Here is an 18,379-nt window from a genome sequence, read left to right as displayed (position 1 = left end):
TCCGTTTGAACACCAGAGTGGAAAAGACCAGACCAAGAATACAATTACGAACAAAACTCAATGAAAGCAGTTTTTAAACAGCCAGCTAAGGTTGTTCCAGGTAGCTGAGAGAAAATGGCTTTACAGACTTTCCCAGTGATTTTAAAAAGTTTATATAGCATGTGTCCACATTTTGAAAATCCTTTCATACACACTGTAATTATTACTTCAAGGAACCCACAAGAAAAGCCATATACAAAAACTCGAAAGCTCTAAACTTGTGTTTAAGATCAGATTTTTACATATAAGCAGCCTGCAATTTCCCTATACACAATGGAGATTTTAAGAAGACAATGTTATAAAAACTAGAGATTTATCCTCTAAGAGTAGATTTTGTTTTAACCTCAAAAGCAGCAGATGGTTTCTCAGTATCATGGGAATATAGTTATTTTACGTAACAGGTCTTACTGGTCCCAGTAAGTTCCATTGTGAATGGAAGGCTCAATTTCTAAATCATACAAAACAGTGACAGGGCCACAGGGGCCTAGATCCACAAGGCCACGCCCCGCATACCGCATGCAGAATCTGGCAGGAACAAGGAAAGAGGCGGCCCTACCTGCAGTGCACCAACACGGGGCCCATTTCGGGCGTGCGGGCGGCCGAGGATCTCCTCACGAAGGTCAGGACCGGGAGGGCGTACTCGGGGACGCCCATGTCGGGCCACTGCGTGTAGTGGTACTGGATCACCACCCTTTCATTCTGCCGGCCCTTGGGATTCCCCTTCTGACCCTAGGAGGAACGTGAAAAAATGCTACACTGAGCGTGAGCATTCTGGATGAAAAGGCTGGCATGTGGGGAAACAGGACCTCTCTCGCCCTCATTGCTGTTTCTGGGCGAGCTTATTTCCTCTCTGTGGTCACCTCATGCCATAAATGGAGAGGTTTTTCCCAGCTGGCCGAGAAGTATCAGACCTCTCTTAGGAGAGAAAATGGTTTAGGATTGTACCAAGAACGAATGTTTAAAATCTGGTTTTTGGATCTGGAACCATATAAAGCACTATTTGCCCACCAAGCCCCCACTTCCTGCCCCCGTGCTTTGCTTTCCACTACCTGTGGGCCATGACCCCCATTCCCCCTCCAATGCCCAGGCAGGCTTTTCAGGAGCCCATGTGCTGGCTCCTGCTGAGTGTTCTCCTGAAGGGCGGGGAAGACCCTAAGTGACACCTGAGTCTCAATCTCTAGAGTCGGAGCCAAAAATAAATTGATCACTTGTATAAATGAATTTTTCAGAGTCGTCTTCCTTTAAGTGGCTGAACTTTTCACATTTTAACTACTTTAGATGAAAAATTTCCCCAAACAGATCACTTGCTGTGATAACCTCTTTTCTTATACACATCTAAGAACTAAAGTGTGTGATGACTCGGGGCCGTTCATAAATCTACACTGAAGCCTGTCGGGTGCTTGGCCCGGTGCTACAGAGGCCCTGCTGGCTCTGATTTCTTGATCTCTGAACTCTCATTTTCCTCTCTCTCATTTTCAGTTACTACCTTACCCTCTTACCATGTGCAAAGCACCTAAGGTTCCTATGTGCTTCCTCCGCTGATTTCAGCTGTGTAAGGGCCGTGTTTAATACCTAAAGGATTTCCACAGGCAACAGGCTTTGTAAGTATAAAGTGACTGCTGGTTAGCCTGAGCCAGCTCAGTTCTATTACAGAGAACAGATAATACAGTGCCTCTGATTTTTACATACTTCTGCCATTCTTGGGAAAACTATACATAGGAAGGGCTAACCCTTGGACCCCAGATGGGCTTCAGAGCAATTGAAATTGTATATAACAATGTGAGTAAATAAATTCTTCTGCAGTAAGGGGCTACAGTTTTATCACATTCCCAAAGATGTCTAAACTAAAAAATCAAGACCCACTGCTACAAATAACTGCTATTTGGAAGTCTCTGTAGAGTAACTAGTTTACGTTCCTAATGAGCATCTGTGCAGAGCTCACAGTACTGCTGTACTGGTCTGAGTCTGGACGGGACAGCGGAGTTTGAACAACAGAAACTGAGATAACCTGAAAGCAGCATTTCCACAGGGTGGGATTCTCCGCATGTTCACGGTTATAGAAAAGGGTTTTACTGTAAAGTCATACTGGGAAACACGAGGCCAAACGAAGCTGACTGGGTTTCTTAACTCTAGCACTGTGGTCGCTCGTGCTCACTGCACGTTTCTAAGGGGGAATGCGTAGTATGTAGCATTAGTTTTACACACTAGCAGCATCTTGCAGGCTTAGTACTCCTTTAAAACTGTCAGAAAATTGGAATTAAAAAGCTAACTCAGCACACAGATGCTGTCATACCCACCAGTTAGCAAAACCTAGAGGACCTTTTTGAAAATGAAGCTTTCTTCACAAAGACACTAAACTCAGGCCAGTTAGAGTCTACTATGTGCTTTGCCAGTATCTTTCACACAATACATTGCTGTCAGTCAAAAGAGGTATGAAAAAATGTTTTAAAATACTTTTTAAAACCCAAGCTGGTTATGAAAATTGGCCTTGGTTGTACATTTTCATACACATTTAAAAAGAGACGCCCCGGCAGCCCACCCGACTGCTTCAATACCTTCTTTACTTTTGCGTTTCTGACGGAGAAACGACGGACAGTGTAGCAGGCATGTACTTTTGTGCTCTTCAACGTGACGATAATGTTCCCATACTCCTCACTGTTCTCTGTTGGCCAATACTGATCACATTTTCGCTGCAAGAAGAAAAAGCTAAAAATTGCAACAGCAATTTCTGCCATGATTTTACTGTTGATAATGTAACTTCAAGCGACAGTGTTAAAATGCAGGTAATATTGCCACGTTGTTGACATAAAAGGAACTCCTGGGCCGCACTGCTTACAAGTGGGTATGACCTCAAGAGGTTCCTCTCAGGACAAGTTTGGCTGAGATCATTTGAGAAGTGAGCCTAGTATTCACAACCATCTTTCAACACAGGATATACTATAAAGTGGGCCTGAGAAAGACATCTGTACGTTGAACCCATGAAAAACGTGGGTAGGATATGCTATAAGGGGAGCTTGAGGGAGGCTGGGCTGCATTCCCAGCTTGGGTCACCAAAGGCAACACAGGGACTCTTAAGTCCAAGTGAAGCTACAGTGATTCTTACAAACCTAGGACTTAGCCCCTATTCCAGCCTAAATGAGCATCATCTATTATAAGCTCATTAGCTAATACACTCTAAAATATTAACTATCATAAAAGGTTCTTTTAATGATGGTCTGGGTATTTAAACAGTCTCTCTACTTCCCTAGTCTGAACTGTTAGTGGTTCTCTGGCTGCAGTGCATTTCTTCCACCTCCCCTGCCTTTGTTCTTTCTATCCCCACACCTGGCTGCCCTTCCCGTTCTCTTCAGCCTGTGTAATTCTCTCCCTAACTCACTGCTCAAGTCTCACTTCAAATATGGGTTTCTTTAAAAAACATCTTACTAGAAGACACAGTCATCCATTTGCAGCATTGCCCAGTACCCTGCTCATCAATACCACAGCCAGGTGAGGCCAGAGAGCGCTCCTCATTCCTGTAACCCTTTACACCTGGCCGAGCGCCCGCCCTGCGGCAGGGGCTCCGCAAGCAGTTTTCGAACAAGGACACGTGACTGAGATTAAAGCTGAGCAGCTCTTACCCTTCCTTTTTCCACGAGGTTCGTAATCATGACGATGATCCCAGTGTTTTGTTCCCATATCATCCTCCAGAAATCTTCAAATGTCGATTTTAAAGGTCCCTGGGTGGCAATGTAGGCTTTTGCTTTGTTGTAGCCCTTCAAAGATGACACAGCACAAAGTCAGATGAGAGCAGTATCACAGGCCAGTTAGCAATTCAAGCACCGTCCACACCGAACAGGCAATTTTTAGTGAAAGCTCTGTGCAGCATTAAAAACCACTGAAAAGTCTCCGCGGCACTTTTCAACCATCAGAAATGGGTTTATAAGAACATTTTTAACTTACATCGACATAGTTTGCATTAATGTAGTCGCTGTGCTTGGAGTCCTTTCCTGGTAAAGGTCTTAACTTCACCCTACTGTGATCATCTGTGGAGGGTAAGAAAACAAAAAGGCAAAACCAAAATGTAAATTCAGAAACTAGCAGCTTTCTGAAGCACAAAACAAGGCAAACAGGTTGTATGGCATCTCCCAGACTGCCTGAGAGGTCTTTCAGAAGAACTAAAAATTAAAAGCCAGCACTTGAACCCATCTCAAAAACAGAGCCTCATGCTCTGACCTGTGAGTGCTCCCTAAATGCAGATCAAGGTCCTTATTAGTTCATGTAAAACCCCTGCAAGTTGCAACCCTCCAAAATTTCCTTGTCCTATACTTTAAAACCAGTTTCTAAGGCCTTTGATTACCCATGCCCCAATCCCCTCCCCATTAGTACAGATATTGAAAAGTGATTGTTATGTCAAGTCCATAGCATCTGTTTTCAGGAGGTTTCACTGCTAATTAAATCAGAGTCCCCGCCACGCCAACAGAAAAGTTATTGAGGGAGCTAAAGCTGCTTGTAAGAGTAATGTCATTGCAGGAATCTGAAGCCAATGATCAGATTCTAGAATCCACTTAACTTTACCTGTGAACAAAAGGGAGGGGGGTGATGCTCTGGGAGAGAAGGCTTTTCCTACATTGTTTTTCGGGCACATTCATGGACTAATTTTACCTGTTCTATGACATTCCATGCTCTTCTTTGCTATATGAAGATATTAATATAGGGGTAAACCAAGGTGACAAGTGATATGCCCAGAATCTGACCAAGTGACCAAGAGAATACCAAAAACCCAACTCTCTGAACTTAGAAAATCAAACCACATGTAATTTGAATTTGTGAAAGTAAAACCACAATGAACCTGTGAAAGTATAAGTACATTTAGCTGGAGACGGTGGTTTTCCAGCAAAACACCAAGATTCTTGCTCACATTACACAGACGATGCTTTGATTTCCTCCCTCTTCTTTGCCATGTATGTTTGGCCGAGGCTGTGCAGTTGCTAGAAGCAGAGATTGCTACAGTGGAGAGAATGGTATGTGTGGACACGTGCAAGACACATATATCCCTGCCCGAGACATGTGGTTAGAAATGAGCTACATAGACGGACAAATTCTCCCAGAGTCAATCCACCCAGAGACTTGGAAAGAGAAGGGCCTTCCTCTCCCTTGTTCTGTATTGCCCCCTTATCCTCAGATAACTGAAGCAAATACTCTTTGACGAGAATGACTTGTGGTTCTTTTAGAAGTTTATCTAGAGGGAGAAGTAAAACTATATTCACAAATGACACAATCTTGTATTTAGGAATCCGAAGGAATCCACAAAAAATAACAGAACTAATAAATGGGTTCAGCCAAGGTTGTAAGACACAAGATCAATATACAAAAATTAATTGTATTTTTATACATTCAGTGAACAATCTGAACGTAAAATTAAGTAGACAATTCCATTTACAACAGCATTAAAAAGAATAAAATACTTAGCAATAAATTGAACAGAAGTGCAGCGCTTGTAAAATGCAGACTTATAAGACATTGTTGAAAGACATAAAAGATGACCTAGGTAAATGGAAAGACATCCTATCTTCATGAAATGAAAGTTTTAATATTGTCAAGACGGTAGTGCTTCCCAAATTAATTTATAGATTCAGTGCAATCCATATAAAAATCCCAGACTGCATAGTACTGACATAAGGCTAGACATTAATGGAACAGAATTGAGAGTCCAGAAATAAACTCTTTACACCTATGGTCAGTTAATTTTCATTAAGGGTCCTAGGACAATTCAATGGGGGAAAGAAGAGTCTTTTCAACAAATGGTACTGGGACAACTGGACATCGACAAGCAAAGAATGAAGTTGACCCCTACCTCACACCGTATACAAAAATTAATTCAAAATTGATCAGAGACCTGAATGTAAAAGCTAAAACCATAAACCTCTTGACAACATCAATATTCATGATCTTGGATTAATCAATGGTTTCTTAGCTATGACACCAAAAGCATAGGCAACAAAATAAAAAATAGATACATTGGATTTCACCAAAATTTTAAAAAATAGGTGCATCAAAGGAGGACACCATTATGAAAGTGAAAAGGCAATGTACAGAAAGAGTAAATATTTGCAAACTGATCAGGGATTTACATCTAGAATGTATGAGGAATTCTTAAACTAGAAAAAAAGGACAAGTAATCCATTTTAAAAATGGAGAAGTATCGATTCACACTGTTTGTCCAAAGAAGATATACAAATGGCCAATACGTACGTGAAAAGATGTTCAACATCACTAATCACTAGGGAAATGGAAATCAAAACCACAGTGAGATGCTGCTTCACATCCATTAGGATGGCTCTTATAAAAAACACACAAAGTAACAAGTTGACAAGGAGACACTGGAACCCCTAACATATTGCTGGTGGGAATGTAAAATGGTGCAGCCACTTTGGAAGTTCTTCAAAATATTAAACTCACCACATGACCTAACTATTGCATTCCTAAGTATACTCCCACGAGAATTAAAACATGTCCTCACAAAACCATATATACAAATGTTTATAGCATTATTCATATTAATAAAAAGTTGAAATAATTCAAATGCCCATCAAATGATAAATGAGTAAATAAAATATCCATACCATAGAGTGTTATTCAGCTATAGAGGGAATTAAATACTAATACAGCTACAACATGGATAAATCTTGAAAACATAATGCTAAGTAGAAGGAAGCCAGACACAAAAGGCCACATATTGTATGATTCCATTTATATAAAATGTCAAAACAGGAAAATCTAGAGAGACAGAAAGCAGCTAAATGGTTTCTAGGGAGTTTAGGGAGAAAGGGATGAATTGGGAGTGACTGGTTAACAGGGTTTCTTCTTGGGGTGCTAAGAATGTTCTATAACTAGATAGTGGTGATGGTTGTACAACTCTGTGACTATCCTAAAAGGCACTGAAATTTAAACTGGCTTTAAATGGCTGAATTTATATGGTATATGAATTATATCTTACTAAAGTATTATTAAAGACCATAGTAGTGTTCTAATTTAAATGGTCCAATTTAAATGCACTATTACATAAAATTCTATGTAATGTGTTCCTTACCAGCATGTATCTTTACTATAAACATCTGTGCCCTGCCCTTAATATCAAAGCACCTGCCAGTGACCCAAGCACTTATGTCTATGAAAAGTGGCATTCTAGCCACAGAAGTGGCCTGTGCTCCTAGGGTATGCCTTGAGGCGCCATAAGAATAACAATTATTTGTCTGAGTCCAGAATCTCCAGGATAATCTTGACCCTGGAAATATGTTGGCTAGGACTACGCACGTGGGCCACAAGGACGGGATGCTCATCACTTAAGGTACAGACCAATTACCTGGTCCAGAAAAGACGGCTTTGGAACTCAGCTCACTTGATTCGTTTTCAGAATTTCTATTTGCTTTAAAAGATTGGGCTCTCATTGGTTTAAAACCATGTCAAGGTAGCCACATGACATTAAACTTTTCATTCCCAGCACTGGATATGGAGTCACATCATGTGAAAACAGTGAAGCTCAGAACATTTTCTTTCAACCATCTTATTATTACACATAATGAAAGACGAAGGGGGCAGAAACTGTCCCGTGTCTTCCTGTACACGGTTGAAGATGGGCTAATGACCGGTGACTTGCAACTGTAGCTCTTGGCTGGCATCCTGATTCTCACTGCTGGGCTTCAGCTTCCACCCAGCATGAAGACTGAACTTCCTCGCAGTGGAAGAAGATAGCTTAAAGTTTATTACTCACATGCTAAGATGTTGATGTATCTGTTTTTGTGCTTGTTATCTGGATGATTGGAATGTTCTGCGGTGATGTTCATGTCGGCCGTACAGCGCTGGACTTCCTAAGGAGGAAAACGCAAGATTTCAGAGGTTTTAGACACACACTTGAGACGCTGAACAGCAAGCATAGTGTTCACTCACTCCCCAGCCACTGCCGCTGTTACCTCCCCAAACGCGACTTCAGAAATAATTACTGACGTATTCACAGCTAATGCAGGAAGGATGTGAACCAGATAAAAGGATCTCATTTACTAATTCATCAATCGTCTGCTTTATTATAGATTTGGACCTAGAAATGGGGATTACAAAACAGTATCTCTTTTTAAATAAGTCACAGTCTAATGAGTGAGAAAAACATGCAAAAAGATAATGACAGTCAAACGTGATTAACAGGAAAGAGGCCTGAAGAAACTAGGACTGGAACACAGAGGAAGGGTTCAGACAGGAGATCATCCACAGGCCCTAAAGGGTGAGCTAGAATTTTCCAAGCAGAGGTCTAATCTCTACCAGGATTTCCAATATGCTTATTGGTTATATAGCTCCCCTTTTAAAAAATCCTTTATTGATTTTAGAAGGGAGGAAGGGAGAGAGAAAGAGAGAGAGAAAGATCCACTTGTTGTTCCACTTATTTATACATTCATTGGTTGCTTCTTATATGTGCCCTGACCAGGGATTGAACCCACAACCTTGGCGTACTTACTGGGATGATGCTCTAACCAACTGAGCCACCCGGCCAGGGCTATAGAGCCTTGTTTTATAACTATCAGATTCCAAATTGACTATAAAAACTCAGTCACTATGACACTAATATACAGCCCCAATCAGTGCAATGACACGAATATACAGCCCCAATCAGTTGTCATATCTGGCTCAACTATATGTCTCTGATGAATTCTTTGTAAACTCTAATTTTATTTAAATTACCTTGGTAGAAAAACAGCAGAAGCAGCAATTCTCATTGGCTACCTTTGCCCTGGGTATAAACATCATCCATTAGCCTAAAACAAGTTTGCTGAAAAGTCAAAATTTTCTACACTTTATGCTTCAAATGCAAGAAAGTACTGGAGCTAACTAAGAAGGGAAGTCATTAGCAGAGCACAGCTGCTACAAAGAGCAGGAGCAAAGTGACACAAAATAATCAGGAGAAAAGTTTTACACATGGGAGATGTAACAGAGTTTGGGAGCACGCAGACTTTTTGCACAAAGGAGTTGCAGAGCAATGAGTGTTTTCCACAGCACTGACATCAGGCATAATGAATAAAAGGGAACTGGCTGTCTTTTTTTTTTTTTTAACTGCCCTGACCGGGAATCGAACCCTGATCGCTGGGTTCCTAGGTCCATGCTCAACCACTGAGCCACGCCCAGCCGGGCCTGGCTGTCTTTCATATTCATAGACTACTCCCAGTGAGGAGTCTTCTCTCCTCTCCAAGGAGAACTCACTTTAATCAAAGAACCTCGTGTAAAAACAAAGGGGCGCCATCTAGTCAAAGAAACCATATTCATGGACTCCTGATTCTTGGACGCGCAGACGGAATTCTTCATAACTGTGGGCCTTCCCATGTGTCCATTAAAAAAGAAAAAAGCCCCACAGGCATTAATTCAACACACCTCTCTGTGTGTGTTTCATGAAAATTCTTACCTTTTTCTTACTCTTATTAAATGTGATAAACTCTGATATATTTTTGATTCTAACGCTTTATAACCTATGGTTTGGGAAATGCTGGTTTAAAGGGACCTAAGGCTGCCCTTGGCTCTTCCCTAAAACGAGATCAAGTGTTGGGCACAAAGTAATAAGTCGGAGATCTTAACATTGACAAGAACACATGCAACACTGGCCGTACTGGGAGTACTTGGGGAACTGGCCTTTCAGAACTGCCTTGAAAGCTGGAGGCATACTCTTTTGAACAGTATCAGGGCAGAAAACCTTTGAAAATGGATTTGTGTTCCGGAGGACATTTAGTCTATGCACAGATCCCTGAAATAAGTTGGCACCCTTTGTTCCTGGGTTTTGAAGGTCACAGCTTTTGCTTGTACCTCTTCAGGGCTGAGTTGCTGAAATATCTTGTGCTGAGAGATTTCAGCTTTTAGCACTTTAGTTTGAGATTTGCTTTGTTTGTTGGTTTTTTTTCCCCACTGTGTAAATCTGACCACCGTAGCTATGGACTGAGGTCGAGCCTCTATCGTAGTATAATGCAATTGACCAAGACTTGGGAGCAGCTGTCTGCAGTTTAAAGCAGTCATTCGATATGGCCAATCAGCCTCTTAGTTATCCAAAACCCTCGGTCTGTCCATAGCCTCTATTTCACTTTTCCAATTATGTGAATGACAGAAAACAAAGAATAGTGATAAATAATATTAAATCTGATTTTATGAAAAACCACAGGTTTGCCTAAGGCTTCTGATTCTGTCTTGTTGATAATAATGGCATCTATAATTCCTTGCAGTACTGCTGGGCTCCTTTAGGTGCTGATAACCTCATCTGATCCGAGAGTGGCTCTTCTCCATCAGAACTGGCATTTCGAAGTTAATGTGATTTTAATAGGTGTTAAAACTTTTAAAGTGACAGTGGTTGACGGAGCGTGTATAGTAAAGTCATCTATTTAGCACTCTGACCAATAGTTTAAGATATAAACTTATTTGTACTTATTTGTATTTTACTGTCTATATAAAAAGCTGGAACTGGCAAAATGGATATTCTTAGTATTATGAGGCACACAACCACAGAAGACAGCTGACTGAAAACAGGAGGTTTAAAATACAAATATAAAAATTTTTGTTTGTTCATAAAACGAAGTTGATATTCTTAGAATTCCTGGATGAATAGGCTGGATCACCTTCTGCCTGGAGCGGATGTGGAGAGGCTGGGAAACGGCACGTGGAGACCTACTGTCCTGCCATTCTGTGGCTCACTTTGAACAAGTAACTAAACAAAAATACATCTAGACATCCTTTGGATGACTCAGCTTCACAAGCAAGCTGAGAAGAAAATACTTTGGGCCTGCTAACCAAGTGTCAGACGGAGTATGTGCAATGTCCTCAGCGCCTGTGTTCAGCCAGGTGCCGTCACACGGAACCTTCCTGCCTCCCTCTGCTCAGGCTGCGAGCTGCTGCCCCACTGATTTCCTTCCCACGCCGCTCTAGGGTGGTTCTGTTCTTAGAAACCTCCGGATGGATTCCAGGTTCCTAGCCAGCCTTTCAAGTTCGCATCCCATCTCTCACCAACCCCCTTCCTAATCCCAGACAGTTAACTGTACCCTTTGAAAAGACCACAGGACTTCCTGCGCTCCGCTTCCCTGCCACCTACCTAGCTCAGAATGCCTGTCCTCTGCCCTCCCCACCCAGACGCCTTCAAGGAGAGCCTCTGCCTTTCCACTCCCGGGAGTGCCAATCATCCTGTTGCAGGTAAGATAAAATGATCTTTTTATGCAATTTGTGGAATTTGGCTAACTCACTTTTGTCTCTCTTCATAAAAACCTCAACTTAATCAACCATGATTTCTTCATAATTAGGGTTTAAAAATGTTTTTCATTAGGATATTTAAGATCCACACTGACATTTTGTCACTCAGGAAGATCTGCAGGGTCATTTTCTGCCACCGTGTAGGTGGTGGTCTGCATGCAGCATCACCCCTCTGATCTCATGATGTGTCCCAGGCCACAGGAATTCTGCATCTAACATAAGGTGACTGTGGCCACCGGTCCCTCAGCGCATGGGCTCAGGAGGACACAGCTGTTCTCTTAAGATGAGCAACCGGCCCCAATTTAGCTCAGCTGCAGTTAATTGTGACCGAGGCACTGCCCCAAAGGATCTGGTCAAGGGGCATTGGACCTCTGGCCTCATCTCTGCACCCGGCCTATTAATTCTCTCGACCCCGAGCCTGGAGCTCCCTCTTTTTGAAGATTAGGCTACACTGTGCCTCTGGGAGCCTCCTGGACCCAATGATGGGGGCTGGGAAGGGCGAGGCTGAAGGGAGCTCAGGCAGCCAAGGGACAGAGTCACGGCCATCCCAAGATACAGATTGATGCTATTTTCAGTGACTGCAAAACCTGCTATAGGTATAATGTCGCCAGCTTTAACAGTCTCTAAAATCTATCTGACAAGGACAGAAAGCTTGCTTTCAGCAGCACTCAAATGACCAGTGCATCATTCTTCTCACTGTCCTCCAAGCAGCAAAGTTCTGAGAATATAACAGCTATTCACCAACATTTTCTTCACTATCATCTGTGATTTTTAAACAAGGTGGGGCAAATAGAACTTTCGGTGGACTACCCATCAAAGCTCACAGGGGCCCTTCTCTGCACGCCCCAGAACCTTGTGTCTATGGGGTGCACTCTGGCCTCCGCCCCCCGCCCCAGCAGACTGAACCTGAGGGCATGGTCGGGCTTTAGCTCACCCTTGGACTTTATATTATGTCCAGAGAATATCAGGTACTCGTAACTCGTAGATGAGTTGTTTCATTTCCTCTTAATGGCCAAATACCAACCGTTAAGTGGTATTTTTCTATAATCTTAAGATTAGTTCTTTAATTTTAAGGCTTTATTCAGATGTCATATAAGATTTTTATAAGTCAGATTCTCAGCGATCTGGGAAGGCTCTAGACCAAAAAGATCATGTAATGGGCTCCTAGTATTCTGGCTGCTCCCCCTACCCTGGTTTTTTATCGCCAAGGCAAGTGTTGGCCTGTCAGCAGCATGGTCAGACAATCACTGGCAATCTTGGCTTTCTTCCTCTGACTTCAGCTCCTTACAGGACGGTCACTGAGATTCTGGAGGGTGTCGAGGTTAAACACATGGGCTGGATTCAGAGAGCGCTGGACGTCACACCTATTTCTGTCATTTCTAAAACGAAGCCACCCACAGCCTTAGTTTTCTCAAGGGGCAAGTTTCCTCATCTGTAAAATGGGGACAATTAAGCAGCCCCTCCTGGGGTGGTCCTGAGGAGCGAAGTACGTGCTGACCACCATTTCACATGAAAAGGTCTGGAAATCAGATGTGTTAACTACTCTTAACATAGTGAGGGTTTTCTTTTGCGGTTTTTAAAATCACACCAGATCTGTTTTCCTGACCTTCTGTTTATAGCCTATTACTATCTCCTGTTTACAAAACTGCCTTAATACCTTTTTATATAGCCCATTTCCAGTTTTCCTTTTTAGCAGAGCCACCCAAAAGCAATACTATTACTTTTTTTAAGTACCTCACATTCTCCCTACATTCGAAGCTGGGAGTATGTCCGTGAGATCTCACGCTGGGTCCCATTCCCCCTTCGTGTTGCTGCCTTACTGTTCTGAACAGCTCTGATTTTCAGCCTTTCAAACTGGATTGTGAAATGACACGAGTAGAACAATGCCTCCCTCCTCTTTCCCCTCTCCCCTCCCTGCCTCCCGCCCCCACTACCTGCTAATAAGATTTCAGCTCTGAAGTTCAACATAGGCTCTGAAAGCTCCTAGCCTCCATATTTTTTAGGATAGAAATTGGGTGCAGATGCCCAGGACTTGATAGCAGGCATGATTTTGATGCAGCAAAGCCCATTTTAAGTCCGATCGAGTTTACAGAGGCGGAGCAGATTATTTGAATAATTAAATGGTGTCGAAACCAGCTGTGATGAATAGCACTGGGGTCTCAAGTCATAAATAATTGAGAAACTGGAGTTGCATCTGATCATCCTGATCAAATTCTGTTCCCTAGAGGATAAATGTTTGTCCTGAATGCCATCAACACTGTTAAATGCCTCAATATTCTTGCTCAGTCACCCAGCCAACAGCCAAATGAACTAAATCACTTGAACACCACACACAGTTGCTGTCCTCATGAATACAAAATGCCTCACTTTAAACCATGTTCTTTGTAGTCCAATAGGCACCTTTTCTGGTAAGCATTAGGCACGTTACATACTTGACATGTTTTTATTTGTTCCATAAAACACATGACTTTGGAGGGAAAATTGGAGGGTTCCTTCACTCTATCACCTTTGCTTTGGTATTGCCCCAAAACAAAACAAAACAAGCAAAAACAAAGAGAAGGGCTTTCTCAATATCATTGCCTTGTGATGGCCTTTGGGGACTCCGAATCTGCATGGAGACGGGCTTTGAAAGGTCCTATTTTTATTTCTTGTTCTCCACGCAAAATCCCCGCACCTCTCAGCTGTACGCCCCGGAGCATCTAAGCGCTCACCTTCCATTACTTCACTTGGTCCTCACAGCCCAGTTTGTGAAAAGAGGAGGGCAGGTTAGCACCCTCCTCATTGCTCCCATTTTCAAGCAGAAACGAGAGAGAAAGGAACCAACTTCCCCAGGAGGCAGAAGACAGCTGAGCTGCCATGAAAACTTGGCCTCCCCGGCACAACTGCTGCCAGAGCTGCGCGTCGTGGCGCGCAGTGAAGAAAAGGGCAGTCTGTTTAATAGCTCCCCATCGACACCCTGTCACTGCCGCACTGGCAGGCCCGGGGCTGGCAGGCTGCTGCGGGCTGCTCCCCACCTTGCTTCCCGCACACCAGCTCCGGGCACCAGCCGGCTGTTAGCCGCCCTCCCTCCGAGGATCAGCAGTCGCGACATCGACCTTGGAGTGGGCTCCACTGGGAGCCCGGCACCTTCAAAGATCAGGTTAAGCATTCATTTCTCCCACCAACTTTAGGGTGTAGGTGACACTGGCCATATTTTGGGAACGAGGACACTGTGGGTCAGAGATGAGTGACTGGCCCAAGGGAAACAAAGCTCAGACTGCACATCTGCGACGCCAGCACGTGGATGTGGCATCCTGGACGTGACGCACAGCAGGAGCCTGTGCTCCGTGCTCCGTGCTCCGTGCTCCGGCGGCCGTGCAGTCGGACTGAAGTGGACACAGAGCCCGAGCCTGCCTCCTGCCGCCACGCTGCTCCACCGACGTGCGTGTGTGGGACACGTGCAACCTAATTTTTATTTGGAAAAGAATGCCTGTTGAAATTATACGTTTAAGGGGGAAAAAAAGATAAACCATCTCCACTTCCCTAATTGAAGTAAATTCATTTCAAGTTTATAAAAATCCCTGTAAAATAGGAGTTAGGCCTCTGGAAGTTTCGTTTTGAAACATACCTCAAAATCCTCGGAGAAGCCGTGCTGGTTATTAGAATAGAGCTCGCCGATGTGTTTCACGAACTGTTTGACGGGGATGGCCTCCATGTCATCTGGGAATAAAATGACAGAGTCACAGTGTACCCCACAGGACAAGCACCAAAGAGGAGGGATCATGGAAGACAAATGTTTGATTTTTGGAAGAAGCGACACAGCTGTATCTCCTGAAATAGACGTCTTCGAAACAGGCATCAGATAAGGATTTATCTTACATTAGGGTTGTATTACGATTTTGAATGGCTATGAGCTAGGTTAAAAACGGTACATCATGAAAAATTACTTCTATTTTTATATTCAAGGCAATTTACATAGTTAAATTACCACATCATACTCTTAAAGTCTGATCTTATCAAGGGTACCTATTTGTCAGGACATTTTACCACAATGTAGTTTTTAAAAAATTGCTATTCAATGGGGCCCAGCTTGAGTTGGAGCAATTAAGTTCTATCTCCAACCTCTGAGGTCTTAGCCATCTCTATACACAGTTACAGACAGAGGCCCTTGCACAGGCTGCCTTCACGCACAATGCCATCTATGTTTAATGTTCAAAATTTCAGTTCAAGACAGCTGTGTCTACACGATGCCAAGTAGTCAGTTTGGCGGAATTAACTGGATTTTTCGGTGCTGACAGACTAGGTATAGATTCAGGAAGACTCCACCTTCCTGTTTATTACGCTGTCACTTCACGAGGACGCTCTCAGCTCATGAGCCCCAAGTGTGTTTTAAGCACTTTACCCAGATCCGATCTGATACTTGGGTACGGCCGAAAAACTACTACACCCACAAACTGGAGCTCCCCAACCTCTCCCCTCCCCCACAAATATTTCCTTTTAAAAATACTGTGCTGAATTTGAGATAAACAACAGACATGACATTTACTTTATTCAGAGTGAAAGATCTTTGGCAAACGCACAAACATCTAAACTGCCACAGATGCTTTTCTTAGCAAAGGGTATGAAGATCTGTATGTGTAAATGAGGTCCTACTTTGGCAAGAACGTTATAGATCCAGGCCTGACAATCTGATTTCCCTTCATCTGGTGACAGTTAACATTGACTATGTCATTCCTTCTCTACTTTCTTCCGAGAGAGCAAAGCTCTGGGGTGGCTTTTTGCATCTATTGACATTTTCAAACTTGAATCATGCTTAAGCAGAAAATAGCATCTCTTATATTTCGTTCGAGGAAGGTGATTTGTACGTTCATAATCCAAACTGCTTAGCACAGAAATGTTACTGATCAAGTAGGCGGTGCTCTGTAAGCACAGATTCTTTTTGTGTGAACAATTAAAGACCTAACCATTCTAATAGGCCACCTTATGAAAAAATTGCCAAGTTATTTACAAATATTTCAGGATTGAAGACGTTCATGAATATGCAATCATTCTGCACGCCCAAGAAATCTATAGCTCCGTGGTGATGTAACTAGCATTAACCAAGTAAGCGGAGCCAAAATGTTTCCCCAGGATATTTAGCAGAGTGCACAGTTGAAAAAATTTTTCCCAAATTATCTGATCAGTTCACTTAAAATGTTCAGAAGTAAATAAATTCTAAAATAGTGATCAAATGGCAAAGAAATGATCTTAGGTTGGAAAAGGGGTTAATGTGTACAAAACTGGAGAGTCTCTAAAAGATTAACTGAGAATAAACTCATCTTCAGACAAGAGACAAAAAGTGAGATGGGACACAACTAGCCCACAAACACTCTGGGACACAGACTGGAGCATTTCTCTTCTGTTTCTCTTGAAATGAAAGACATGATCCTGTTTCCAAGGACAGAGTGTCATTGTTAATAGTGTAATAGGCTGAGGACAACATTTATTCCACAATGACAGTTCAGAATTGAAGGTTCCTAATAAAGTTATGGTGCCATATTGAGCACATGGACTCTAGATCAAAGCAAGAAAAACCACGTTAGCTTTAGAGCTATTTTACTCTGCAAAGCATAAGCCACAGCATTTTAAAGGTCACAGCCCACCTCACATCACTGAAAACATGCTTCACAGTTAACAATTTATTATTTTTCCTACAAAGTGCTCAGCTGTAACATCCAAACTAATGCCATACATGCCCAGAAACCAGTCTGCCCGCTACCCCACAGCGAGATGCAGCAGAAATGCAGCAGAGCTCTGCATGTTAATCATGGCAATATATGACTCACCAGCCTCTCCAATTTGCTTCTTAATCCAAGGAAGTCTAACCACACCCCTCTGGGTTTCCAGGCACCACCGGTAACCCCATAAAACTGGCAGACAGCCGGATACACCCCCCCCCCCGCTCACTGTACTGACCACCATCAGCTACCCAGATAACACATTATTTGTCTTTTAATCAAGATAAATGAAACCGAGGAGTCATAAATCTTTTTTCTCAATATTAAGATGAATATAAGGCTATGACTAATTAGAGGTCCTAATAGTTTTCTTCTTATACAGTTTTTCTATTAAATTTCTTTCAACATGAGCCAGATAATTATAAAATTGCTATATCTAGCAGAAGGCCAAGCAATTAGGACATCATCATAGACCTGAGCTGCTCAATTTTCATCTGAACAGACCCCATTTTACAAGGAGATATCCATCTGTAAGATGTTATTTCCACCTAAACATCTGAGTTTCATTAATGAAAAGAATCTTAGCAGCATAACCACAGACCAGGCACTTTCTGTGCCCTTTTATGTAGTATATGTATTATCATGTGTGATTTTCATACTCAGAGTTGAGTAACAAGCTCAGAAAGATTAACTGAAGGAGGGAGTAGGGCTGCGAAAAGCTGGCCACGGACCCAGGGTCCAGAGTGTTCTGGCTTAGAGAGAACGGGTATTGCCCGGGGCGTCAATGGGCAGCCCCTGGATAAGGCCCTGACTGAGCACTGAGGACGCAGCCAGACAGTAGTGAGGTGGTCTCTGCCCAAGGCGACCTGTGTCGGAAAGTGAATGCAGGGACAGAGTGAAATCACAGGGTGAAAACAAGTGCCATCAAAGGGATGGAGCTGATGACTCCGGTGAGAACACCAGGCCCTGATGGAGTGGCGATGGGGGAGAAACAAAGGCAGAGCTGAGCTGGAATCCAAGTGAAGATGTTCCCACTAACTGCAGGCGAGACGGGAGACGTTCCAGTAGACGACAGTCAGTATGGAGAGGAGACAGCCACCATTTATTAAGCCCTTATTGGTTGCCAGGGACTGTGCCAAATGCTTTTTCATATATTTATCTTTATAAGAACTAGGGAAAGGAGACATTGCTATCCTCACATCACACATAAGGAAAATGACACAATTACTCAGTGGCAGAGCTGAGATTTGAATCCTGCTGCACTGAGCCCCAAGCCTGGACTCCTACTTGCTGAGGATCATTCTCAAAGCCCCACGGCTTCAAGGAAAAGCAGACATTAGAATATCTCAGTGAATCTGGTAAGTGGTACTTTAGTTCATTTTATTTATTTAACCCTCACC

At 42.9% G+C, this 18,379-nt stretch overlaps 1 protein-coding gene across 2 annotated transcripts in view; it reads right to left on the bottom strand.

Moving 5' to 3' along the window:
• The window catches only part of PTPRG (protein tyrosine phosphatase receptor type G), a 637,170-nt gene that overhangs the window by 20,933 nt on the left and 597,858 nt on the right, over positions 1–18,379 (bottom strand). The window contains exons 15-20 of one of the 2 annotated variants that reach the window (XM_016223094.2): positions 14,891–14,982; positions 7,790–7,886; positions 3,979–4,061; positions 3,657–3,791; positions 2,595–2,729; positions 596–768 (exon numbers count right to left, since the gene is read on the bottom strand). In XM_016223094.2, the coding sequence (XP_016078580.2) occupies positions 596–768; positions 2,595–2,729; positions 3,657–3,791; positions 3,979–4,061; positions 7,790–7,886; positions 14,891–14,982 (715 nt within the window). The remainder of the gene's footprint in view (positions 1–595; positions 769–2,594; positions 2,730–3,656; positions 3,792–3,978; positions 4,062–7,789; positions 7,887–14,890; positions 14,983–18,379) is intronic. The other variant, XM_087825063.1, reaches the window with a different exon arrangement.

Source organism: Miniopterus natalensis, chromosome 15 (genome assembly GCF_054644295.1).
Source record: "Miniopterus natalensis isolate mMinNat1 chromosome 15, mMinNat1.hap1, whole genome shotgun sequence".
Taxonomy (NCBI): Eukaryota; Metazoa; Chordata; class Mammalia; order Chiroptera; family Miniopteridae; genus Miniopterus; species Miniopterus natalensis.
Note: the sequence above shows the minus strand (reverse complement) of the source record. Positions and strands in the feature narration are given on the sequence as shown.